The 27,793-nt window shown below is 41.4% G+C and overlaps 1 protein-coding gene across 1 annotated transcript in view; it reads left to right on the plus strand.

Moving 5' to 3' along the window:
- The window catches only part of chd7 (chromodomain helicase DNA binding protein 7), a 93,953-nt gene that overhangs the window by 33,600 nt on the left and 32,560 nt on the right, over positions 1 to 27,793 (plus strand). Inside the window, exons 4-18 of the mRNA XM_042497549.1 lie at positions 801 to 1,282; positions 12,515 to 12,659; positions 15,010 to 15,135; positions 15,404 to 15,469; positions 17,203 to 17,258; positions 18,345 to 18,459; positions 19,365 to 19,448; positions 19,567 to 19,704; positions 21,558 to 21,679; positions 22,336 to 22,579; positions 24,299 to 24,475; positions 25,354 to 25,497; positions 25,619 to 25,717; positions 25,883 to 26,057; positions 27,015 to 27,231. Coding sequence (XP_042353483.1) covers positions 801 to 1,282; positions 12,515 to 12,659; positions 15,010 to 15,135; positions 15,404 to 15,469; positions 17,203 to 17,258; positions 18,345 to 18,459; positions 19,365 to 19,448; positions 19,567 to 19,704; positions 21,558 to 21,679; positions 22,336 to 22,579; positions 24,299 to 24,475; positions 25,354 to 25,497; positions 25,619 to 25,717; positions 25,883 to 26,057; positions 27,015 to 27,231 — 2,390 coding nt within the window. The remainder of the gene's footprint in view (positions 1 to 800; positions 1,283 to 12,514; positions 12,660 to 15,009; positions 15,136 to 15,403; positions 15,470 to 17,202; positions 17,259 to 18,344; positions 18,460 to 19,364; positions 19,449 to 19,566; positions 19,705 to 21,557; positions 21,680 to 22,335; positions 22,580 to 24,298; positions 24,476 to 25,353; positions 25,498 to 25,618; positions 25,718 to 25,882; positions 26,058 to 27,014; positions 27,232 to 27,793) is intronic.

Genomic DNA, 27,793 nt, shown 5'->3' on the forward strand with positions numbered 1-27,793 from the left:
ACCTTTAAATCTTTAAATCTGTATTTTTCCAATTCACTCATCGTGGAGGGTTTGTGTCTTGGGTTGACCATGGCAAAAACTCAAATGGCCCTGTTAAGACCTGAAGACCTGTTTAGAGCCAGTGTTTGGTTTGTCCATTCTGGGTTACTGTAAAAACATGATAGTGCAACATGGCATTCATAGACACGCACATCATCCATAGACAAGGAGCTGTTCTCTATTTAGATAGAAACAGCTCCTTCTAAGGTGACAATAACACAATGATTATTATTTTCGGGTGATTATAAACTAAGGAAATACATATCTGTTATAGTATATTTAAGATATCCCTCCTAAATCCTACACACTGGTCTTTAAATCTATGAAAAGTCATAAAATTGGTACAAAATCCCTAAAACAACTTCCCAGAGCCCAAGTTGAAACTAAACTAACTCGTTTGATCCGGCCAAAAGTCAAGAGCCCAAAGATGTTTATTTATAATAATATAGACAGCAAAACACATCTGAGAAGCTGGTTGTTGGATGCTGAATGACAGCTGCTGATTCGCTGACAGCCCTATATATCTTATTTCTAAAACATCATCCTAGCACTAGAAATATAAAAACAAAACATCTGTTGTCATGCTTTTGGCCACAAATCTTTTGAAAAGTGCCATTGCTGAAATCCATGTGACTCCTGTTTATTTGTGGGGAAGATGGCTTTGCTTAGTCTGTTTGAATTTTATTGTCTTGATTTTTTTTTTTTTAAATTTGAAGTTGCTGAAAAACTCAAATTAACTGTCTTTCTCTTTCACCTCCCAGCATTCCCCCAGTGACCCATCAGGCGACGCCTCAATGATGGTTCCTGACAGGCCGACAGTCGGCGCCGGAGCCCCCGGCCAGCCTATCAGCACAGAGCAGCCCAGCGACCAGGAGACCAAGCCAAAAAAGAAGAGGAAGAAGAAAGCTAAAATAGTGGATGCGGAGGAAGAAGAGGGAGGGAAAAAGGCAGCAAGAGATGGAGCCGGAGGAGAGGAAAGCGTCAAGTCAGAGTTTCCGGGAACAGGAAGTGATGCGGGTGAACAGGTTACTGGCACAGGAACTGTAGAGGGAAGTTCACCACTGGTGGAGGAGAAGAAAAAGAGGAAAAAGAAACCAAAGGAGAAGGCAGAGGGCAAGGAGGCCAAGGAGCCCAAGACCCCGAAGACGCCCAAAACACCCAAGACCCCCAAAGAGCCCAAGGAGCCCAAGGAGAAGAAACCCAAGAGCTCCACGCCCAAAAGCAAGACCCCCAAGAAAACCAGGTAGGAGCAGCTTTACTGCAGTTACTTTGTGTGCGGGGTTGTGGTTGTTTCCATCATACAGTGTTAAAAGCTGGCTGAACGTGTACGCTACCAGGTGAGATGAGGAATGTGATCAGGATTTGCTGCCCAGAGTTCAGAAAAGCCTTAAAATAGTTCATGATTGGCTCCATGAAGTGTGATGGGCAGCTCAGGTTGGAGCAAGTGGATAGTAACAGCAATATACTACTTCCTGCAATGCATTATGGTCTGATGCTTCAGAGAGAACAATAACGCAGTCTGTTCCAACAGACAGACACGGTTTTTTGGGTAATCAGCAAACGTAGGCACACCTGTAGGAATTGTCTGCATCAACTTTCAAAGCTTAATTTACTTCCATTTCTGCAGAACATCTTTACGATATTAACCCTTTACTTGTTCCCTAAAAAGGCCTTTTTATAACTCAGAAATTGACATTATTTTACAGTTTCACCTCTGGCAGGTTCTTCACTTGAGATGAGCAGCTGGAATTAAAGTAAAAAATGGAAAATTTGAGGTGTGGACTAACTTTTAACCTGTTTGTTTACACTCAACGTCACTGTCGTTGTATATTTAAAAGAAATTTTACACATTACCAAGTGTGGCAAGAACTAGTGAGACTGCGTACACATAAACACAAGCATGTACACAAAGAGCGACACACACTAGAGCCATCACTCATGTGACCAACCAGGGGGAACTGAAGGGGTCACAACCTCTGAGCTGTGAATCACCCGAGTGTGTGTGTGTGTGTGTATGTGTTAGAGTTAGTGATCACGGGGCTAAGTGAAGCGTGGGGCATGGACTGCTAGACAGACAGATCTGCGGATCAATCACATTTCCTTCTGTAGATGGTGATAAACAGGGTTAAAGCTGCTGTCAGCTCAGTTTTCCTGTTCAGGTGGAAAGAGGCATTATTCCCCTTCTTACTTAGGCTACAATTAGGCGAGAATGGCCCTATGAAAAATTGAAAAGTCTTTCTTTTGCGTTTAAAAAAAACCAAAACACATTCATATGATAACACTGAAAACGATCCTCGTGTACACAGATCCACAAACACAACTGAAAAAGCTGTAGCGTGCCTGTCAGGCCTGTAGCTGGCGATGTGACTTGGACAAGAGCGGTCATGACGTCACCGTTCTCACATGATCCACGAATTACCAGTTTACACACGGACAGAAGGGGTGGCGTTTTCAAAAAATTACACAGTTGTCTTGTGAACAAAAGGCCAAACTGCAACAAAAGGTAAACCTTTCATTCAAGAACCGTCGCTGTGTAAACAGCCACATAGTCAGCGTTCATTTTAAGATGTAGAAAGTCAAAATAAATAGACTATATGAAGCTACCGGGTACAATCTGTCCCCTTTGATGGTGATTTTTCTATATATTTTTTTCTCTCTGAGTTTACTAAGTGTTGTTTGTTGAACAGTAATTGACGGACAATCTTTTTTTTTTTTTTATTTCTCCATGTATGTTTTGAGAAAGGGGCAGGTGAAATAAGATTTTTTTTCTTCTCCCTGCTGCTCTTCGGTCACAGAATGTGCATTAGAGTGTTTTCAGATCTAAACGTGATTGTTGAGCATTTAGATGACGAGAACAAATAAAAATGAACTGAAACATACAGAACGGCGAGGCGACAGAACGGTGTGATTTTCCTGCCTTGAACAGGCAGTGTAATTTCAACTAAACAGCAGACAAGTGAGCAACAGTGATGATGTGTTTGTAATAGATTTTGGAAAACAATGGCACTCAATGGCACAGAGGAATAAGATGTATCAGGCTTTGTTTTAGTCACATTGTTTATTTTAGTCTTTTTGGGGGATTTGTTGATGACAAGAAAAATCCAGATTATTGCCAGTTTTATCCTTTCAAATACTGGCATGTGTTACACTCTTTCTTCACATAGTCACTTTACCATACCAAGCATGTGAGTGTGCGAGGAGCATGATGGGTTGAATTTAAACTTCCTGGGCAGATATAGATTAGGCCCACTGAACTTCAGCACACTTCAGCTCTGGTTCACTTTGTTTATTCAGAGCTCTCCGCTTCTTATCACTCCTTTCTCTCACTCTTCCTCTCTGGCTTTATTGCGTCTTTATTTTCACTTTTTTTGAGATTTTCTTTAACTTGCAGTGTGCTTGTGATGCGGATGCTCTCTGTCAGATCAGAGGGAGGGATGGAGGGCGGCGAGGAGAAGAGAGCTGAGAGCGTTTGTGTGTGAGAGTCAGATGTGGTTTCATTGAGAAGGTGGAAACTTGATCGGACTGAGGAATGTGTCAGGCAGCCCCCATCTCTCTGTTTTGCTCTCTCTCTCTACACCCCCCCACCCCCCTCCCCCGTCCCCTTTTCCTCTCGGCCCCTTTTATCCCGAGGAAGAGGGAGGGCCAAAGCAGCAGGCAGGGGTCAGCACTGGGGGAGGTGTGTGTGTGTGTGTGTGTGTGTGTGTGTGTGTGTTTGTGTGTGTGTATGCATGCATCGCCCACTGGAAAAGAGTCAGGGGCGGGGAATGGAGGGGTGGGGGGGCCTGGTGTGAGTGTGTGTGAAGCAGTGAGGGGACAGGCGTTTTGTGTGTGTGTGTGTTGGGGGAGGGGTCGCTGGTAATCTTTGTGGCAGAAAATGGCGTCTAATTATAATGAAGGCCATGCCGCTGACCACTCCACAGCCACGGCCGTGAGTGTGTGCGTGCGTGAGGGCAGAGGAAGTGTGGGGGATGGGGGAGTGCGTTCCCAGCCCCTCGTGTGAGTGTGTGTTGGTAAACTCGCTCTTATCTGTTGTCAGGCTTTCCTCCATCTTGAGTGGCGGCCTGGAGCCCAGGTTAATTTAGCATAATAATGGCTGCCGGCCATTCACTGCTACTCTAAAATGGTGGACCACTGCAATCACCCAACTATCCTCTCTTTTATTCTTTCTCCCTCTTTCCCCTCCCTCCAGTCCCACCTCTTCCTGCTGGAGAGGAGTTTATCCTTTCATCTTTTCCTCTCCACCGCCCTCCCTATCCTCCCTTGTCCTCTCGGTCTGTCTGTCTAAATCATGCCGAGGGTTGGAGAGCGAGGTGAATCTCTCCTCTGATGTCCCATTCTGTCTTCAGCACATTAAGTTTCTATATTTTTCAATGAACAGAGTTCGTACGGTTGTGAAAAACCAAGAAAAGTCATGGAATTTGAAAATAGCATTTTCCAGGCCTGGAGAAGTTTTGGAGAATTCAATATACCCTGAAAGTTTTGAAAAAGTCATGGAATTTTGTTCCAGAAACATATTAATTTAATTTAATTTTATTTCTTCTTAAACCACGTTTAGGAAAAATGACAGAAATCTATCTTGTACCTTGTATGTGTTCAAGGACTGTTGGAAATGTGAAAATCCAATGATTATATCTTTTAAAAAAAAAAAAAGTTTTTAAACAATTACTGTCTGTGATTAAGAGAGTATTTTTAGGTGATTTTTAATGAAAACATGTATGTTTTTTTAGAAGTCACACAAAAAAATACGTTTTTTTACTTAAAATTTGCCACAAATTTTAAAAAGGGCCAATTTAAAAGAAAACATGCCTATTGATGTTTTTTTTTAAACTGGGAGTCAAATAAATTACAGCAATTTAAAGTTGTATGCCCCTCCCCTCAAGCCATAATAAAAATCAAAAAATTACCTCCCTGTTGCTAAAACATTTTTCTTAGTTGTATCTAAATTATTTTTATTTATTATTATTATTATTATTATTATTATTTTTATTATTATTATTATTATTATTATTATTTTTAAATAATGTATTTTTTTTTAAAAGCTGTCACAAAGTAATGAAAAGAACCAATAAGGAGTATCAGTGGTCATTTCAGAGAATGTACAGTGTGAATGAACTCTGAATGGAGTTAAGCATTAAATTGAATCTCTTTTTAAATCGTGGTTCATCCCCCATAGGAAAGTTTCTTGACAGCTGTTACTTTTTTCCTTATCTGACTTAATGGACTACATGCTTGATTGTAAATGTGTTAAAGCTCGAAAGGGAACTTTTCACTTGTTTAGGAGAAAATCCTGCCCCTGACCATTAGCACATATGTTCCATTGCATTTTTTGGGGGATTTGTGTGAGATTTCCATTAGTGGGTGGAGGAATAAGCCCCAAAACTCCAGAGTTTTTTATGTGGCCAACACCACGCTACGATAGGTTTTTTTTTCTGTTCTGTGTATTTGCATCTAGAGCAGACTGAAGCCTGAACTTCACTGCTGAATGCAGAGTCTTGGACTATATTGTGAACAATTTGAGCACAGGCTGTTCTTCAGGTTTCACTTCCTTTTTTATTTGCAGATTTGTGGCATTGTTACAAGTCATGTCTTAATTGCAAGGCACTTTCAGAATAAGTCATGTTGCATGCCAGTTGTTATGAAAACTTTTATAGAATTTTAATTTGTTGGATTTTTTTTTTTTTTTTGCCTATACATCCACATGTTCAACAGGGTCACATTTTAAGTACTATAACTGCAGTACTAAAACTAAATCTAAGGGAATAAAGAATTTTTATAAATCATCACCCCTGTTGTTTTACCTTTTCTGATTTACATTTGAGATCCGTTTTTACAGATTTGGCCACCATTTTAAGAGATTTGGTTCCATCATTCTTTGGAAGATGTTAACACAATATGTTGTCATGAACACAGACTCAAATCTGATCTGGCCCCTTTTTGGCCTACATCTCTTAACATATTGATACATCCTTACCTGGAGAAGTCATGCTGCATTAGGTAGCAGTTTATGTTGACACTGATTTTGATGGTTGAGGCAGTTTTGTTGAGGAAGTTCAAAAGTGTATTTATATAGAATTTTTTCAAAGCTGATCTTGGATTTATATTTGTGATAGGCACTGGGTGGATACAGTCCCTTCAGGATATTGCAATGTTGTGTTCGCAACAGTTAACGCAAATTCAGTGATTCCCCATGAATTCTCTGCAACCTTGCAATTCTGTCAGATCACCACAACTTAACTGCAAAATTGGAGATCTGTGCGCAGCGTATGGATCCACTCAGCCCCTCTCTCTTTCTGTTTATCCTGAGACTACAGCTGCGGGAGTGCAAGAGTCACACACATGCAACAAACCTCAAAAACAGCCAGTGAATTTCCGATTGGCTCTGCTATATCATAGGAAAGAGTTTGATTCACTGGTTCCAGTAGGGCATGTCTTGCCTAAGTTGTGACTCTAGGAAAAATTGTTTTGGTAGGTTCAAAGAGTTTAACAAGCCTTAAGTGACATTCAGAGTATTTCCATAGTTCAGAGTCTGATTTAGGTTGCTTGTATGCGGCTCTCAACATGGAGGCAGATGAGCTGACGGCAGCAGCTAATGATGCTAACAGCGCTAAGTGCAGAGTGGTGGCGAATAGCTAGCCAACCGGACCGGTTACCATAACAAACGACAGAAAAGATCAGATTACAACACACACAGGAGGTGTGACGTCATTGTCTGCTCACCCATATATTAACAACAAACTGTTTTTTGCTGCTTCATTAAGGCTCTGAATGTTGCATAAAGCATCCTAAAAATATGCCTTATCGTCAGTGGCAACAATAGTTTGCAAAGACCAACTTGATCTGAATAAAAACACCTCGGATGCATTCAGCAGTATTAGTTTCAGCTGTCTAGGAAGCTCTGTGTGTGTGTGCGTTACTTAGCGAATCATGTGGTTTACTAGTCCAGTCAGCTCACTGGCTCACTTCTCTCCTTTGACCTTGCTTTCTCTCTCCATCCCTCTTTTCCTTCGCTCTCTCACTCGCACTCCTTCTCTGTCTACCTCTCTCAGAGGAAGTACGTCTATAAATAACCTTGCTCTCAGCTGCCACACCCTTCACTCTGTGTGTGTGTTTCTGTGTGTGTGCGTAGGGGTGATTTGTTTGCAGTACACACAAACAAGTCAGACATGCATGCAGGCACCTTGCTTCGTACGCGTCTGCAGACGTGTGTGCAAATACAGCACTTTTTGAACACAGAAGTATATGTTGTGTGTGTGTATGTGTTGCCTTCTGGCCACTGGTGTTGGTTTTTATTGCCATGGGTCGAGTGTGTGCTCGGGGGGTTCAGTGGGATGACTCATCACGGCAGCAGGTGTCCCTTATACTCCACCCTTCCCCCATCCTTGTTTTTTGTCTTCCTCTTCACTTCTTTTCCTTTCCCTCCCCATATTTTACTCTGCTTCCTGTCTTTACTTTATCCGCTCTCCCTCGATCTGAAAGCAGCATCTCAACTCCCCTCACACACTTACACACACACAGTGCACCACAGCTGGCCAACATGTGTGAGTGCCGGGCTGTAATGGTGCGTTCCATTTACACTGAGAAGTCGGAATTTCCAAGTTCAACTGGATCTCAACTGGAATGCCCCCTGAAGTCGGATTTACGACTCAGAAAGTCGGAAATCCAACTTCAGGAGGAAGCAACCTTAAAATTGAAGATGGCTGCTCCAAATATTAAGAGCAGTGGAGGCTGTAGTAATATACTGGGTTTTTTTTTTGCACTTATGTCTTATTTGTGTGCTGAGTAAAACAGTCGTACACTCAGTTCTGTCCAGCGTTATTTGTGGACATGTTTTGTTTTTTGTTTTTTTTTACAGTGTAACGGGTTGTTATCAACAGATATTGCTAACAATGGCTGACTTGCCTTGTAAAAGACATCTTAATTTCAGGCTTGCACCCGAAATCGGTTTTCGGGTGTGATGCCATACCCCGCTCTGATGGCTGTGGGAAATGCGACCCAAAAAAACAAGCCTATGATAATACAGCAGAATGAATTAGTGGAAAAATGCTGTAAAGCTCTGTAAAGCTGAGAGGAGCGGCAGTTTCAGGTGATTTGAGTGACCCCTTTCTCATTGTCTCATGTTTTACATTTGATGCATTATGATGACATTATTGATTACAACCACTTTGAAGTGATACCGCATCAAAAACATTATGAGTAACAAACTCTTGTCCACCCTTGGTTACTTCCAGGCATAGTTTTAAGCCTTACAGTGACTATGATCAATTTGAATTTGTGTTACTATATGTTACAAGTTTTAAAACAGTGGAAAAAGAAAGCCACTGAACTTCTTGCTCGTCCATATTCTTCTTATCCATGTTCCACGCACCCACATTTTGGGCGAAACGTGGATATACCTGCTCCTTTTGTCAGGAAGAAACATGGAAGCAGTGCTTTCCGCTTTGACAATATTTTGGCATAAAGCAGTGAACTTTTTTTGAGTTAATTGTGGTACAAATTGATTCATTTAAACAGACAAAGCATTTCTGGGAGACTAAACTAGAGAGAAGTTTAAATTAAAGATTTTTGGGGATGAGAGTTGTAAAGCAGGAGAGGGCGAGGACTGAAAAGATAGACAGTGCAGGAAGAGTTAAGGGAGTGACGAAGGGATCGAGGAGCGAAGCAAGGCCACGAAGACGCGAGGAGGAAGAGAGGGGAGAAGGCAGCCAAGTGGAGAAGTGTGTGTGCGTGCATGCGTGCGTGTATGTGTGTGGCCAGATGGCTCCAGCGTGTGGCGACCAGCCAGAGGAACAGGTGCAGGTCACATGACCAGCCGTTACCACGGAGATGGTGATTGCTTTTGGCGTGAGGATGAAAGGAGAAGGGCCCCAGGGACAGAGGGGGCGAGAGACAGGGAGCGAGAGAGAGAGGGAAGGAGAGAGGCACAGAGCAGGCGAGAGCGGGCGAGCGACATAGACACAGAGCAGGCGAGAGAGGGATCCAGGCATACAGTACTGCAAAGGGCAACATGGGAGCACAGGCAACACACACGCTCAGACTGTGAAAGACACAGCACACACACTCATGGACATTTTGTACATTCTGTTTTAGAGTAAGTTAGAGTAGCAGATTTTTATCTCCTTGTGTTCTAAAAGTGTAACTGTGCTAGCATTTTTTTAAAAATCAACAATTTGTCAGCTGAAGAGTACGGTTGAGTTGGGATATCTTGTTCCATTGTGGATCCGGTTCCAGGTTTGCAAAATAGCCATGTTCGCAAAGCTGCACTACTAACAAATCTGTTATGAAACCATTTATCTCTCCTTGCTAGCAAAGGGCGGTGTAGAAAACACTCAGGTGGCAGGCTTCTCCTCTTCTATCCGGCAATGACCATCATTTTGGCCTTTTAAAGTGGCAAACCTCACCATCAGATTACAGCTTATCATTGTATATTCCGCCAGTAACTCTCCTGGAAACCCCAGGCCATGTTCAAATTCAACTGCTGTTTCTTTAATGTACATCCTGCCAGCCAGGATTTGATTTCCAAAAAAAATTCTGTGACATTAAACACTCTAATGTAACACCACTCATGATTGACAGGACATAACTTAAGGTTGCTGCATCTGTAACCGCGTGGAAAAACACGAGGTGGGGCGCTGGGTGCTACTCTTGTGTCCACTCTGTGCCAGTTTTCCTTAACGATGGCAGGTGGCGTCTGAGGTTGTTCAGCGACCAAAACTAGCACTGTATCACAGCCCTCTTACCAGAAATCCTGAGTACAGAGCTAATCTTCATCCAGGTGTTAAGTTTGTATTTGGCCTAAAATATAATCTGTGGATGAAAAGCATTTAAATGATCAATTTCTCCTCCATATTTATCAGAAATTTATATTTACGGAAGAAAGGAAAGCTATCTGTTGGCTGTTGTTCCTGGTTGTTTCCCGTCACATGACATGTGGTGCATGCTGCTGCGTTCCAAAAGTTTAACTGTGTCTATCTCCGAGCACAGCTGTTACACCCAAACCACCAGGAGGTGCGTCAGGCTCTGATGCAAATTTTACATAGTCGCCAAAAATGGAATTATGCCGTCCAGGTCCATCACGTGACGCCCACTCGCCCACACTTTTCACAAGACTTTTCCCCCGTTGACTTACACAGGGAAAGAGACATCTGTAAATCAGTGGATAATTTTTTGAGAGTGTCAAAACCCCTGCAAAACAACTAATTTCACTTTCAAGATTTAAGCCATCCAATTTGATAACATTTGGAAAGTGTAAAAGAGCCGCAAGATTAAATTTTTTTAGACCGCCATTCAAGCTATCAAAGCTCTATACTGGAAGTCATTCCCTCCTCCAGCAGAAGTTACCTGCTCAGGCGCTGCGCCCAGCTTCCTTAAGTCTTAAAGTCCTGTAGATCCATAGGTTTTGTTTTTTTTTTTGCTTCATGCATCAATGAACAGCTCTCATAGGAATGAACAGGGCCCCGCCTCTATGGCTGTATCCAGACTTTTTTTTATACATCCACGGTTGCACTCTGTAGCCTGGCCTGGAAACAGAATAGTGTGGATGTGTCCTCAGATATACCATGTGATTAAAAGGTGAAAATGGAACTGTCATTGTTTTTTTGCAGTTTGCAAGGCAAGTGAAGTGGTTGTTGGACGGACAGCAATGTAAGAACTGTATATTTAATATCTTTTACTTTTAAATGAACATAAAATGCAAAATAATACACCAGTGGATAACCCATGGCAATCCAAAATGTGGTTTCAGGACCTCATATCCAGAGTGGGCCGAGAACACGGCAGAGACAAAAGCACAAGCTGTCACAATGGTTACATGTCATGGGAGGTCGTGTTTAGTTCCTGCTGTGTGATACGGCTACTCGTGTGATTGCTGATCGATGTGGATATTTACTGTCTAACAAGACCTATCAGAGTGGTGTATCTAGTCTAGTCAAACCATCAACCTTGTCACATAAAAGCCTCGGGAGTGACAATCTTAAACATAATTACCTGAAACAATATTTAATGTTCATCAGCTAAAAGTGATACTTAACTGATTTTCAGCCAACTTTGTGTCAAAATCAAGTGGGTACTATGTTTAGATAAACTGTGGTAAAGTTCCCTCCATCTAACCAGTGCCTAGATATCCTCCCCTGCAGCGAAACTCCACTGAATACCGCAGCCACTTTCCTCAGTGTGATACATGTTGGATCAACATTACATTCTGCTAATCATCCTACATTAACCCTTTGAAACTTGAGCAAATTGGCTTGGTTTCTTTCAAAAACATGGGAAGAAGGCTGTAAGCAATGAAAAAAGAGATGACCCAAAAATTAACAAGAAATTAGTAAAATGTACCAGAAAATTACCTGAAAATGTATATTTAAATAAAAGAAAGTTCAAAAAACAGGGAAATTAACTAAAAAGTCTCTTTTAAAAAAAAAAAAACCCTCATAATTCTGTAATATAATTTTAAATATGGAACTGATCATTTTATATGCAATTTTTTCCCGCATTTTTTCCCTTGACATTTTTCCCCAGCTTTTTAAAAATCATATTCAAAATAGACAATTTTTTTGCAGATTGTGGAATATTTCTTACCAGGTTGCTTGTCACCTTTGCCCTCATGTTATTGAAAGAAACTGCATCAGTTTCAAATGTTTAAATACTGTGATGTCCCTCGAACATCAAAGGGTTAAGATTGGAGCTACATGTTTAGTTACTTGAAAGTGCTGAATCTTCAATAGATGTAATAAGTTTGAAAGGGAGTCATATTCCATAAGCAGATTCCATTGTGGATTTGGATGCAAATCTATGCCGTGGGGTCCAGACCCTCATGATGGCGTGGGTACATATCTGTGAGTCGGTCATTGAAGTCAGTATTTAGTAAACTGGCGTGGCAGTCTTCTGTTTGGGAACGGTCATGGCAGTAAGGAAACAGAACTGACAGGCTGTGTGAGAGACAGAAGAGCGCTGCCGAGTGTCCTCTCGCCTTCCTCAGCGGTGTGTGCACACACACTCGCAGATGGAGCCAGCTCCTCTTGCTTTCCATGCCAGAGATTAGAGGAAGCCTGGGGGCCTTTCAACCCCTCCCCCCTCCTCTTTCTTTCTGGGGCCTCTCTCTCTCTCCTCTGTCCCTCTCCCAGTCTGCCTGTCTCTCTCTCACTCCCTTCCCTCTCTGTCTCTCTCTCTCTGGGCCCCCCTTTCTCTTCCTCTCTGTGCCTGTATCTCTCTATCTTGCCCCCCCCCCCACCTCCCTCACAGTCTTTCATCATATTAACCCCCTGTGTGCCAGAGCCTGAGGCACACTAATGATTTCTAAATGGGTAAATCAAACATGGCGACCGCCCTGGGACAGAGACACACACACAGGCACACAGGCACACAAACATGAATGCCTTGTGGCCTGTAAAAGAGGTATACATTAAGGAATGATCTTTTGTTGTTTTTAGCCACATGTTTTGTTCTTTAGTGAATAAAGTTTTTTTCTGTCTTCCCACAGCAGTAAGAAGGTGGAGTCTGAGGGCGGGACTAGCGCTGCTAAGAAGGATTCCAAGAGGAAGAGAGAGTCGTCAGTCAGCGACGATGTGGAGGTGAAGTCTCCGCCCCCCTCAGCTCCTGAAGATGACGACGATGATGGCGTACAGGTAAGGAGATACATACAAGAAGAGCAGCTTTTAAAGGTTTCAAACTTTGTTTCAACTTTCCAAGCTTCTGAAAAAGTTATGATAGTAAAATTATATAAGTATTTAAAGTCGCAGCTCCAGGAAGGAGCTACACTGCAAAAAAAGCAGAAGGCCTTGAAACCTTTGCACATCTCTCAGTGTCCCAGCCTGTAGAGCAGTACTCAACTTACGGCCCAACCACCTGGATCCCAATAGGGTGCCGGGTGGCCCCTCAAACATTTTCTAATTCACAATAAAGTACTTTTAGTATACATAAGGTGCAAGAGTGTTAAAAGTAGCATCAAAATAGAGCTACCTTATCAAAAACGGGCCTGTGGAGGATCCCTGCATCCCCTGACAGAGATCCTAGCAAAGCCCCTTATGTCCAAAAATGCTACAAACGTCCACAAATTATTAAAACATCCACAAATCCTAGAAACATCCTAAAGACCTAGAAACGCCCTGGAATCCTAAAAATGTCATTGAGTACTAGAAATGTGCTGAAAATTCCAGAAATGTATAAAAATCCTTGAATTGTCCTAAAATCTTAGAAATGTCCGAAATTCCTAGAAATGTTCTTAAATTCTAGAAATGTCATTAAATCCTTGAAACATCCTAAAATCCTATAAACGTCCCAGAATCCTAGAAATGACCTGAAATCATAGAAATGTCCTAAACCCTAGAAACATTTTGCAGAAGTGGGCCCAAATTGGGTGTCCCTGCTGTAGAGCTAGAAGGCGTAGAGCCAGTCGGCGTCTGCTGTTTGTGTTGTAAACCAGCCTTGTTGACAGACCAAGCAGACAGGCCCCTTTGCCAAGTTCACATGATGCACTATCAGCAACTTTTCAACTGCTGCACACATTTTTTTCCTTATTTATCTCAAATGCAATTTAATTTTTCTACCTGTTTACTGTTGAATGTGCTCTTCAAAAGAACAACTCCACTGTATCCCTCTTCAAACAGATCAATTTTTAATGTGCAAATGTAATTATGTGGGCCATGTAAACAGAGTAGCATCTGCCTATTAGCTGCATAAAGAGTCAGGGCTCTTTCAAACAGGAGAGTACGTCAGCAGCAGTATGTCCTCTTTAGTCTACTCACTACTGTAGTTCTTTACACATCCTTATTATCTAGCAGCACTTTGAGTCCAACAACTTGGGTGAAGTGAAAATGGACAACACACTGGAGCATATGGAAGGGAATAATGAATAATGAAAATGAAGTCTGTTGGAGGAGGACAGCCAGCTGAATGATAAGCGCACACACAGCCCTGTAGTCTTAGAACAGGGTAATATACTGTGAAGCATTTTGTTTTTGTTGTGTCACTACATATTGATTCATGTATCTTTTGGAGGTGGATTTTCTTTGCTTTACGATTAGTTTTAACCCTTTGAAACCTGAGTAAATTGGTTTGATTTCTCTCAAAAACATGGAAAGAAGGTAATGAGCTTGAGAAAAAATGACACCAAAATTAGCAAGAAATCAGTACAAAGTACCCAAAAAATTGCCAGAAAATTATTTTTTTAAAGAAAGTAAAACCAAAAACTAGGTAAAGGCAAAATATTTTTCCCTTGCTTTTTAATGATAATTTTTTAATTTTACAATTTGTGGTACATTTCTTACTAAATTGCTAATCCTTTTTTTCCCCTGTGTTTTTGAAAGAAATTGCAACAATTAGCGTAGGTTTCCGTGGTTTGAATACTTGTGAAAGGCATCTGAAGCAGTACAAGAACAACGATGTTGCTCCAGGTTTCAAACTATTAATGAATTAAAAGGGCATGATGTCACATCATCTAGTTTCTAAGCTAGGAATTTCTCAAAAGCCCCCTTTCCACTGCCCCCCCCCCACTAAAACACCCACTAACATCTGGCTTTGTATGTAATGGGAAAGGTTACAACCTACATTCACACCACATCAAATGATTCTGCAGTTGTCATGGGTGTTTATTGGTTTACTGGTTCCGATCAGCAGTGATGGAAACATGACACCGTTAATTTCAGACCATTAACAGGCAAAACGCAATGACATGCCGTGACAAAATACCATCCGTGTCCGCCCAAGCAGAGCTAAAAATCGTTCCAAATTAGTCTGCATTATAGAAAAAAGTAACCACCGTTAACATAACTGGCCTCCGTGCTGCTGTGACATCTAAAAGTGACATAGAAAAAAAGAGGAGTGCACACACACACACACACACACACACACGCACACACACACACACACACTCACACACAGGCTTACTCTTTTTAACAATTAAAAATTCTACATGCACTAAATTTGGTGGAAAAGGGAAACAAAACTCCAGCTGATGCCATTTCCTCTGTCCAACAGAAGCGTCGCTCCAGCCGTCAGGTGAAGAGGAAGAGGTACACGGAGGATCTGGAGTTCAGGATCTCAGAGGAGGATGACAGCGGAGACGACTCACCAACACCCAAGTCCCCATCGTCACAACAACAGGTACTGCTCCGGTTTCCTTAAGTAAGAGTTTAAGGCCAGAGTCCAAAGTTAAAAATCTTGACCGTGTATATAGAAAGAAGCTTTACATTTAAAACCATCAGATTTTCCGCACCAATCAAACTCAGGTATCCATCACCAAACTATCTCTTGTTTTATTGGGTCATTGATGGAAATACTGTACCAACCGAATGTCTGTGCAGAAGGTACAGGCAGGTGATATCAAAACCTGCATTAGCTCCAACACTTCACTTGTTCTGTGTATTTCCAGGATGTGGCTGAGGCTGAGGGGCCTGTCGTGGAGAAGATCATGGGCAAACGCATCACCAAGAAACAGGTGAGATACACAGTAACACACACACACTCACACACCACAGACACTGACACAACACACAGAGAAACGCACACATGCACACACTGGCCCGAGTCATAGTTTACGTCATCTGATTAGCCGCTCCACAGCTGGCCTAAGCAGATTACACACACACACACACACACACACACACACACACACACACACACATACACACAGAGCTCAGACAGCGTGTATTCACTTGGTAAGCGGAGACAAGAGTTCTTGTATTTCAGCATGTGTGCTTGGAGCTGTGTGTGCGCATCTGATTGTGCGTATATGTGTGTCTACTCGGCTTTGTTTTAGACGGCTCATCTAAAGAAAGCTCATTCCCGAGCCAACACACGCACATGTAGTCACCAGCCAACTTTCCTTTGCTAGCCAGCTGCCAACGGGTTACCCCCCCACCTACACACATGCACACACACACACACACACACACACACACACAAACACACACGCACACACTCACTCTCCATTCAGAGTTGACCTCGGGCTTGGCACACAGCCAAAACCACAATGCTAGCTACGCCAGACGCCAAGCTAGCGTTTCCTCAGGCAGGGTGTGTGTGTGTGTGATTGATGATTCATGGCATTACAGTAGTAGTAGCGTGGTGAAGGGTGTGTGTGTGTGTGTGTGTGTGTGTGTGTGTGTGTGTGTGTGTGTGTGTGTGTGTGTGTGTGTGTGTGTTACAGTAGTAATGGTGAATGGAAGTGGACGCTGCGCTCGAAAAGAAGCAGTGTTTTGGTATTTCCAGTTCACACACATCATGTATGAATGGAAAACACAAAGACTTGCTTCATCTTTTATTGTTTAATGTTTGTGTTTGTTGTCAGCAACACATTTAGAAAAGTATTTTTGTTTTGACCATTAACCCATGAAACCTGGAGTGACATAAGTTGTTGTATGCTGCTTTTAGATGCCTCTCACCAATATTTAAAACTATTAACCTTGAGCATATTGGTGCAGTTTTGTTTTTTGTTTTTTCCAGAATCATGGGAAATAGGCAGCAAGCAACTTGGTTCTGTTTCTGAAATTGCAAGAAATTAGTAGATTTAGAAAATAATTTCTGAAAAGCCAGGGAAAAATGTCCAGGGCAAAACTGAAAAAGCTGGGGAAATACTGTATTTATGCTTATCATAATTACATTTTTAATTTTTGTTACAAAATATTATTATCATTATTTATTTAAATTTAAAATAGTTTATTATTATTATTTGTTGTTGTTGTTTGTTATATTTAGTTATTTTTATTTTATTATTATTATTTTTAATACAAATTACAAGTAATTTCCTTGGATTTTTCACTAAATTCCTGATAATTTCTGTGTTGTTTTTTTTCTTGGTTGCGCATTGTCTTTTTCCCATGTTTTTGAAAGAAATCAAGCCAATAAGCTCAGGTTTTATAGGGACTAATCTTTGTCTAGATTTGAAGTTGAATTTGTGCATATTTTATCTACTCTTCTGGCTTCATTCACATTTGGCCTTTATGTTGAATGTCTGAGAGACTGACAAGATATGAATGAAACAATTCTCTCCCTCGCTGTGACGATGTCAAGCAGAGATTGAGTGTTGACTGACAGATCAGTGTGATGGTGTGGTATGCAGGCCCCTCCTGTGCCACTTAACCACATGTTGTATAACAATGACAAACCACTTGTGCTCTTTCACCATACTGCTGCTATATTTGCTGATTATGACTCTTTTTTTCTGTTCAGCTGGAGTCGGGGGAGGAAGTGGAGGTGGAGGAGTTCTACGTCAAGTTCAAGGGCTTGTGAGTAACAGGCCTTTTTTCCATATCTTCCTCTTCAATCTATTAAAGCAGGGCCGTTTTCTTTTTTTTAAACATATTTTTAACACACACACACACACACACAGTATGGCATCCATAAGTGTAAAAGGCTCAGTACTATTCGCTTTCTTTGACCACAAGGTGACTCATTCATTTGTGCTGTACATCCACATGCATCAATAGCGCTGAAGTGGTGGTAATACAGTCACATTCTTTCATATTGCTGTATGCATGTGGCATTTTTGTGCAGCTTTTGTCAAAACACTTATTAGTCCCTTTCACACTGCTTGTTCAAGGCGGGAGTGTTGCACTGTTTTGCCGCCTCACCATTCTGTCTAAAAGGTGCTGCTGCTCGTCTTCATTGAATTAGCGGCTATGCTTACAGCTGCTTATTAAATTTCCCACAGTGGGTCGCACTCATAATATGTCGTCAAAACGTCACACCTGTGCTGCCCATAGTCATGTCTTTCCGGCTTTACATTTTACGCAGACCTCTCTACGACACTGTTACTACCTCTGCTCCCGGCTCAAAGGCGAGACCACTCTGTCCTCCCTTTCTGTGATCGGATGTTATATACAGAACAGAGAGACGGCATAACGCTGTGATATTCCCGCCTTGAACAGGCAGTGTAAATGTAGTTATTGTTATTGATTAGAAAGCGCTGCCAGCTTGTATGTAATGTCACATGAGAGGCAGACATTGTTGTGTTAAACGTCCTGCCAGTCATGCCTCTTTTGCTTCCGGGATGCCGGCATGCTGTCTAACATCACACAATGGAGCCACCTTTGTTTTTCAGTTCTGTGTAAAAATGAAAAAGACAGTATGAAGAAGGGATTTCAGAGTTGCGCTATAGTGCAATCTTTGTATAAAAGGGCTTTTGACTCAGCTGGCACACAGTGTCCTTCCAGACTCCAATCACATTGCAGTGTGGACAGCAGAAAATGCAAATGAGATTTAAGCCGCATGCACAAATTTGACCACACAGCTTGCAGATAAGTGTGCAACATGCTCTCCTGTATTTTCTGGCCCTCATTGATATGAATCACGTTGTGTCTCTTGTGTCGCAGTTCATACCTCCACTGTCGTTGGGCAGACCTGGAGGAGCTGGAGAAGGACAAGAGAATACACCAGAAGGTCAAGAGGTTCAGGGCCAAGCAACAGCTCAACAACTTCATAACAGAGGTAAGACCTGCACTCTACACTACAAGTGAGTAGTTTATAAATTACCAGTACCCTTGAGGAGATACAGATAGAGTTCTTCATTTGATACTTTGAACGTGGGCAATAGTGTACCCAAAACGTTTTGAAGGCATCTCAGCATGCTGACCTGCCAGCTCTGTCAAATATGCCACGTTTGACTTCACCACAGACTGTTTCAGATGTAGCTATTGCTGCGAGAGTGTGAGCTCCATGCCAGGGACAGAAAATTTTCCCCCAACTCACAATAGGCCGGTTTCCACTGCAGGTTTGTCTAAAACTTAAGCAGTATTTTCAAAATGTCAATAAAAAACAGTTGCGAGATGACTGTGTTTCCAATGAGTGATGTTATGCAAACCTGAAATACCACCTCCTGCGAGCATTAAAACTTTTTTTTGCGATTAAGAGTCTTTTTTTTATTTTAATTGATGTGCGTGCTGCTGTCCTCCAAAAGTTGAATTCTTTTTACCCCAGGGCACAACTGTCACACCCTGAAAAATAGGTGCTCCGGAGCACGTCAGAACAACATTGATTCAGCTTATGAACATGCCTGTGTGCATCTCCTTTAAAAACAATAGCGCGCAAAAAGCATGGCATGCGTACAGCCCCTTATACAGACAGTAAGCGCCACTCAGTAATATTCACTGACTGATCCGGACCCCCAGAAATCCACAAAGTTCAGCTGCCTCAACCTTCAGAACGGGGAAAAGAAAAAGTATAGAAATTGAAACCCACATGGAAAAAGCTCAAAAGGCACAAAAGTTCTCCCTCAGTTTAACACATTGAACATGAAAGCATCTGGTCTCACCCCAATACACGCTGTAAGCCAACATGTCGTTAAACCGCCTCTTTTGCTTCTAACTGTAAAACTCTTCCTGCTTTCTCTCCAGATGGATGATGAGCCTTTTAACCCGGACTACGTGGAGGTGGACCGCGTCCTAGATGTTTCAGAGAGCACAGATGAAAACGGAGAGGTGCTTTGATCTCTTCCTGTCATCTTTCATGGGTGTGATCCTCTCCCCTCTCTCCACACACACACACACACACACACACACACTCACCAAACCTCCCTCCTTTTTGTGTGTGTTTCAGACGGTGACCTTATATCTGGTGAAATGGTGCAGTCTGCCTTACGAAGACTCCACCTGGGAGCTGAAGGCCGACATCGACCAGTCCAAGATTGAGGAATATGAACGCATCGCAGACCGCACACCCAACACTAAGAGAGTGGTAAGTAGCTGTGTGTGTGTGTGTGTTTGTGTGTGTGTCCGGGAGTGATCGTTGGGTGCTGTACGTCTCCCAGCCTCCTCCCAGTAGGCGTGTGTGTGTTTGTGTGCATTGGCCTGCTGCCGGCTCCTTCCTCCTTCAGATTTACAGCTCCCTTAACTGCTCTCCACAGGGCCACGTTCTTGTGGTCTTACACACTCACACACGCACGCACACACACACACACACACACACACACACACACACACACACACACACACACACAATCACACACACAATCACACACACTCACGCCCTGCTCTTGTGGCCAGGCCAAACCACTAACAGTGTGTTTAATGCTGAACAGAAGCAGCTGACTGGCTGTGGTCTCTCCCTCATCACTCCTCTCTCTCTGTGTCCATCTATTTAACTGCTGCCTACTGTTTCTCCTTAAGGGCCGCATTAGAAAGGCTCCACAGAGGCAGGCCTTTTCTGTTTTGTATTTATAGTTTTAGCCACACCAGCAGTGTAGCTCGAGGGATGCTCGGTGGGGCTAACAGAGAAACTTCTCAGCTATTTGACTGACTGACATTCATATTCTCTAGTCGATGAATCCCGATGACTTTGTTGGTGGAAATTTCAACTTGTCAACAGTTAAGCGCATGATGAGATTCCTCGAAAACGAAACCACAGCCCCATAATTATCCATATGTGATGTGGCTTAAAAGGGCGGCAGGACCTTGGCTCTCTATTCTGAGCTCCTTCTCCTGAAATGACCCTGTTTACTGCAAATTGCTGTGAAACTATCCTGTAATAAAATATTGTGCATTAGTCTTTTTTTATGCAAGGAAAAGCAGCAAGAATTGGTTTGATACCCCTCGAAAACACAGTTAAAAAAAAGTGAAATGACCAATTGGCAACAAATGTCCCACAAAATTGCAAGAAATTAGTAAAAGGTGGCACGAATATTTCTTTCTAAAATACGTTTTAGAAAAAAAGGGAGGATTATTTGAAAATCATTCAAAAAATTAGAAAATAAATTCAGAAAACTGTATTCATACTTCATACTTTCTACTGCAAAAATATAATAAATACATAATTTAAACACATTAAAAACATTTTTTCAGCACTCTTTTTAGCTCATTTTCTTGTTTGGTTTTGTTCAGTACTTTTTTTTTTTTGCTTATTTGTAGTTTTCTTGTAACTTTTCCCCTAATTTTTAACTCATTTTTTGGCCATGTGTTGCTAAGTTGTTCGTTGCCCTCTCCCCATGTTTTTGAGAGATATCAAACCAAGTAGCTCAGGGATCAAAGGGTTAACTCTTTGAAATCTGGAGTGACATCACTTCCCTTGTGCTGCTCTCTGATGCCTCTTACAGGGATTTTGAATCTTTGACCCTTGAGCAAATGGGTGCTTTTTTTTTTTTAAATTATGTAAAAAAGGCAATAAGCAACTTAGTAACAAATGTTTCACATAGTGCTAAAAAAATGCAGAGTTAGAACCTTATTTCTATATTATTTCTGTAAAAATGTTTATGGAAAAAAAAAGCTAGGGAAAAACTAACTATATTATCATTTATTAGTCATTAGTCAATAGTCATTATGATAATTTACATATTTAAAATTATGTCACAAAATTATTAGAATTTTCCTGTACTTTTTACTATTTTCTTACTAATTGTTGGGTCACTTCTTTTTCCTAGCTCATTCCATTCTTCCCATGTTTTTGAAAGAAATTAAGTCAGTTTGATCCAGTTTCAAAGACTTAAACCCATCGGGAATCTTTTTAAAAAATCCACATCCTTACACCAATGATTTGACAGGTCTGATAAGCCTCACTCTCGTTTATTAACCCCGAATAATCCAATGTGTTTGTAGGATCGGCCTCCTGCAGCCGACTGGAAAAAGCTGGAGGGCTCCAGGGAATACAGGAACGGCAACGCACTCAGGGAATACCAGCTGGAAGGCCTCAACTGGCTAACCTTCAACTGGTTCAACTCGTAAGTCACCATTAAGTTTATTTTATTAGAATTAGTCCGTAACTGCTTCTGCCAGCCTGTGATAGCACCTCATTTAATAGTCCTAAGTGGACATTAAGTTGGCCTTGAGCAGAGTTTGGTTTATGTTTCCCCTCCGGTGCCATATGTGCATTAAACATGTGCTCTGATAGAACCAGCCTTCAGACAAACGCCTTCATTCAGATTGTAGGTGATTCAAGTCTGAGTGTATTTTTCTGATGCTTTCTCGTACCCCAAATCTTCCTGTTTGAGGGGAAATACTCATCAAGGATTTTCTGGAATATCATGAAGAGGCGTTTTTCAAATCTGGAAAAGAAGTCAAAGGAATTCCACCAAGTCTATGAGGATGACCAATAATTTTCCAGCTCGTCTTACACAAGTTTTTAGCATTAGATCACTAGAGTGGAAAACAGACGGCCTCACCCCTTTGGAAAAACTGTATTAATGAAGTAAAGGGAAAGATGGGTTAGGTTATGAAAGCACATTGCTTAGTCATGTAAAAGTCATGGAATGTTTTTATCAGGGCTTCAGTGGGAGGAGTCTGTGCTTCTGCCAGTTAAGTGACACTAATATAAAATAAATACCTCCATGCAGTCCATCTGATTTAAACCTCCTAATGACACATTTGTCCTCCACAGACGTAACTGTATCTTGGCTGACGAGATGGGTCTGGGAAAGACCATCCAGTCCATTACATTCCTCTACGAGATGTACATGAAGGGCATTGAGGGGCCATTCCTGGTCATTGCCCCGCTCTCCACCATCCCAAACTGGGAGAGAGAGTTCAGGACCTGGACTGAGCTCAACGCGGTGGTCTACCACGGCAGCCAGGCCAGCCGCAAGACTATTCAGGCGTACGAGATGTACTACAGAGACACACAGGTAAACAGGATGAGATGGGGCTTCAAATATATATGTGTGTGTGTGTGTGTGTGTGTGTGTGTGTGTGTATATATATATATATATATATATATATATATATATATATATATAAATTTTTATTTTTTTTTTTGACAGTGATCAAAAGTTAGCAAACATAAAGTATTACTGATAGATAATATTAGTGCATTTACATAACTAATACAGACACTGCTCTTCTCTGGGATTTATAAAATAAAAAAGTTTAGACAGTAGAAAAAAAGGGGAAACAACAAAAAAACAAAGAAATGGATCAACAAAATAAAACAAATAACAAAACGCACAGCACACCCAACCTAGACACCCAAGACTAAATCAAATTATCTTACTTTCAGTTCATAGCAAAAACAAACTTGGAGTAAAATTAAATTACAATATGAATATATTGGCTGTTTTTATATATGTATATATATATATATGCAAATATTCAATGCAATTATCCCTCAGATATGGTTAATAAATACTTGTGACAAAGACTGAAACAGTTAAGTTCATTGGAATTTAAATCATCATAAATTAGCGTAAGCACCTTTTCCTGCATTATGTTCAGTTAAAAACAAACTTTTCATATCCTACATATCAGACAACACAAAGCCGATACCGATATATCTGTGATTGGCCGTTATTGGCCAATAAAATCTGCTGACTGATACCTGAGTTGGTCTCATACTTCATACACTCATATCTCTAAATATAAGTGTAATTTGCTGTTATCAGAAGGTCAGTGTTTGGTCATTTCGGAAGCCTAGATGGTATTTCAACCTTAATTGCACCAACAATAGCTTGCAAAGAGTAAATTAGAACCAAATAAAGGAAGTAAACATAATCTGGGGTGTAGTCACTGAAGAAAGCCCTGGCAATACATCCTGTGAGCAGCTCTGCATGGAGAATAACCCGGATGAGGATGATGCAGCTGCACAGTAGACGCTGCGGTGTGAGACAGTCAGCAGATCTGAACACCTCTTCAGTCAGGGGAAATCCTGAGCCAGCTGGGGATGGACAGTGCTCCTCTGCTGCGTAAGCTCTTTACAGTCCTCCCGCTGTAAGCCACATATATACTGTAAGCTCGTATTGTACAATGCTACGAACATCACCGAGTGCAACCTTTGCCAAGAAGATAGAAAGAAAATAAGCTGTAGTAGCCGAGTCCTTGCTAATCCAGGCCGAGGTAATCCTCAAGGTCGTAACGGACGTCGTGTTCTTCTCTCCACTCCTGTACTGTTGGCTACACACAGAGGGGACACACAGCAGTCACATCTGACACTCCAGGTCTGCACGGTTTATTCCTGTCTTACAGATTGAGGGGATGTTTTGTTGTTGATTTGACCTAGATTGAATCAAGAGAGGCACAAAACAAGTGGGAAAGTGTGTAGCACAAGGTTTTTTGTTTATAGTAAATACAGTGAAACCATCTAGGTTTAGGAGCAATTGCAATGAAAGTCGCCAAAGCTAGCAGGACTTTCAGAAGTGTCCCGTCTCTTTTGAGTTTTCCTCACAAAGCTCTGGAGCTGCAGCAGCCCACAGTCAGTGTTTTTTTTTTTACTTCTAGCCTACATTAAAGAAACTGTTTCCCTCCCACATCCACTGTGAACAATAATAATAAAGGAGTTACTGACAAAGACATTTCAGATTGCTGTTATTGACCTCCATTCTTTCCTTTTATCTCCCTCCCTTCACCTCCAGGGTAAGATAATAAAGGGAGCGTATCGGTTCCATGCGGTGATAACAACCTTTGAGATGATTCTGACTGACTGTCCGGAGCTGCGTAGCGTGCCGTGGCGCTGTGTGGTGATAGACGAAGCCCACCGCCTCAAAAACCGAAACTGCAAACTACTGGAGGGACTCAAAATGATGGACATGGTGAGTGAAGGCCAGGCTAAAGAGGGACACGGGGCTGGATAGAGGCTGGTGGTTGTAAAGTTATCAGTATATCACATCATGTTTAAGTCACATGGTTTTACTAATACTGCTTGAGCTCAGGGCATGATACATTTTGAAGTATGTGTTAGTAGTTTCTTTGCAAACTGAGTACAGTTTGTAAAGAGAATGTGTGTCTCAGGATTTTTGTAGTTTTTTCAAAGGTCTTATAGAGCCAGTTAACAGCGGGTTTTAACATGTGTTTCGCTGATTTTTAAAGAAAACCTGTAGGCCCACAAAAAAAAGACCCCCAAAACTTGGTCTTTAAAACACGCCAAAAGTTTATGAAGAAAAATAAGGCAAAAAATAACGCCTTCCAAACCAAAGAAAAAAAATCTTGTAGGAAAAAAAATGAACAAAATGATTTGAAAAAAAAGAATCAATAAGTTGTATCAATGGTCATGTTAGAGAATATCTTTAAAATTTGCCTCAATGTGTCTGAATCCTGAACAGCACTCCTGAGGAACTGTCCAGCTCTGGAGACAGAAAATCTATTTGTGGCGGTAGATATTTAAATCATGGCGGGCTGCCACAAATATGAATGTGTAGGAGACCCTGTGATCACAATGTGTCTTGCCGGTTGTTTACACTTGTACGTAGCGCTGGCAACTAAGTTATAAGGTCACCCAAAAACATATGTTATTGCCAGGTGTACACAGGCCCAAAGAAACCTGAGAGCTCTTTGTATCAGTTCATAACCCCCTACCTGTGCCATATAACAATGACCCCTCTGCTTTGCTTTGGGGGTCAAAGTCCTAAAGACACCCTGCTTCTCAATTTTAGACATTCTAATTTTCTCCTCTCTGTCCCTCCTCCTGCAGGAGCACAAAGTTCTGTTGACGGGAACTCCTCTCCAGAACACCGTGGAGGAGCTCTTCAGCTTACTCAACTTCCTGGAACCCGAGCGCTTCCCGTCTGAACAGACATTCATGACTGAATTTGGAGACCTTAAGACTGAAGAACAGGTAAGTGGACAACTCAGTCAACACTGTGGAAATAGTAAAAGGAGCGTTGTGTTTTTCGGGTTCACAAGGTTCCTAAATTTCCAAATGAATGAGGTGTTCACATTGCTTCTGTGTGTCTCAGGTTCAGAAACTGCAGGGCATTCTGAAACCCATGATGTTGAGAAGACTGAAGGAGGACGTGGAGAAGAATCTGGCCCCCAAGGAGGAGACCATCATTGAGGTTGATACACACTCTCACCTCTTCTGATTTTCTATTCAGCCAACTAAAGCCGCGTCCTCAGTGTTGGTCAGAAGCTTTGAAATTCTGGCCACATGGTTGTGTGAGTGCTAGAAATGATCATGTCTCTAAAAAGGAAATATTAATAGCATCAACCATTGTTAACAGGTGGAGCTGACCAACATACAGAAGAAATACTACCGGGCCATTTTGGAGAAGAATTTCTCATTCCTGTCCAAAGGAGGTGCAGCAGGAGGTGGAGGCGGAGGATCCAGCGTCCCCAACCTCCTCAACACCATGATGGAGCTGAGGAAATGCTGCAACCACCCCTACCTCATTAACGGTAAACAAACAAACACACTCACTTCCAGAATGAAAGTACCGTAAAACTTCAAATATAAGCCCAATTTTAACACCCAATCCCTTTTACTAGCCTGGTGTGGCTCCACATTTTGACAAATACAGGCCTGTCTCAGTTAGAGGCCTGGTCTGGTTACCATGCATTTCATATTTATAGAAGTTCTTTGGATGTATAAAACTGGGCTGTTGGCTACGTGCTGGAGATAATGTTAGTTTGCTGCTTAGATCTGTTCAAACTTTTGTCTATTTTTGTCATGTGGACACATTACACACAATCTGAGTTTGTTAATGTTCTCTATAATTTAATCACTCAGTTGATAATACTGAACCATGAGCACAAACAAAGAGTGACACTGGCATAGTAAACAAGAGAGACACAAAAAAATTAGTAGATGTAGATTTTTTTGTAATTTTTTTTTAAGATAAAAAATATGTACAGTGAACTTCATTTATAATTATCATAATTATATATTTGAAATTATTCTACAGAATAATAATGATTTTTAAGGTTCTTTATCAGGTCATTTCTCGCTTTTTTTCTTTGCTTTCTCGTTTTTTTTGTTTGTTTTTAGGTATTTTGCTAAAATGTCAGGTAATTTTCTTGTGCTTGGATCATTTGTTTTGTTGCTTACTACCCTCTTCCTGTGTTTTAGAAAACTAATTAATAAATAAAGCCAATTTTCCCAGGTTTCAAGTGGTTAAATAATTTGATTGCATTTCCCATCTTTGCTTAGCAAAAGTTTTCTGTTAAAGGAAAGGAAAGGTCCCACATACACACCTGTCATAAATATAAGCCTGTCGAGAGTAACAGTTTAATCAAATAATATCCCTGGTTATTAATTGAAGTTCTACAGTGTTAAGATTCAGCCAACCAAACTTTTAATTTTCAGAAATCATCTGTTTTGTTTCCTGATCAATTCAAATCAATTCTTTTGTGCAGGAGCGGAAGAGAAGATCGCAGAGGAGTTCAGGGACTCCCACGGCGGCAGGGCTGACATGCCGGACATGGCCCTCCAAGCCATGATCCAGGCTGCTGGCAAGCTGGTGCTCATCGACAAGCTGCTGCCCAAACTGAAGGCGGGCGGGCACAGAGTCCTGGTGTTCAGTCAGATGGTCCGCTGTCTGGACATCCTGGAGGACTACCTCATCCAGAAACGGTGAGAACACGGACAAATGGACATTTCCTTAAGACGTGCACCATGTAGAAAGTCCCGATCTAGTTCTTTTGGCCCTGATCCCAGCCCCTTAATAAAAGGTGTCTGCTAGACCGAGTCAGATCAGATAAAAGACAGCTGCAAAGTGCACACTCAAGCTGCTACCTGTGAAAGAGATTAGATCAAATGTAATTCATCTCAAAATAAATGTTTTTATACTGAAGATGCTCCGTATACTCAGCTCACAAAGTGTCTACATGTCCGTCCTATGTCTTTAAATGTCTTTAATTCAATTTTGTAAATATTAGGCTTTAAATGTCATTAAAAAGTATTTGATTTGGATTTGTGAGGTCTTTATATCCAATTTAATACATCCATTTTCTCTTTTTGTTTCTTTGTGTTTCTCAAGTTTTAAGCCTAATTTGCACCATTTTTTTAGGGCTTCAGAGGTTTAAATACCAGTGAAAAGCATCTGAAAGCAGAAACAGAAAAGTGATGTTGCTCCAGGTTCCAAAGGGTTAAATATGTAAATGACTTTTCCAAATAACAACTTCAGTTACTAAAT

The sequence above is a fragment of the Plectropomus leopardus genome, chromosome 12 (assembly GCF_008729295.1).
Source record: "Plectropomus leopardus isolate mb chromosome 12, YSFRI_Pleo_2.0, whole genome shotgun sequence".
Lineage (NCBI taxonomy): Eukaryota > Metazoa > Chordata > Actinopteri > Perciformes > Serranidae > Plectropomus > Plectropomus leopardus.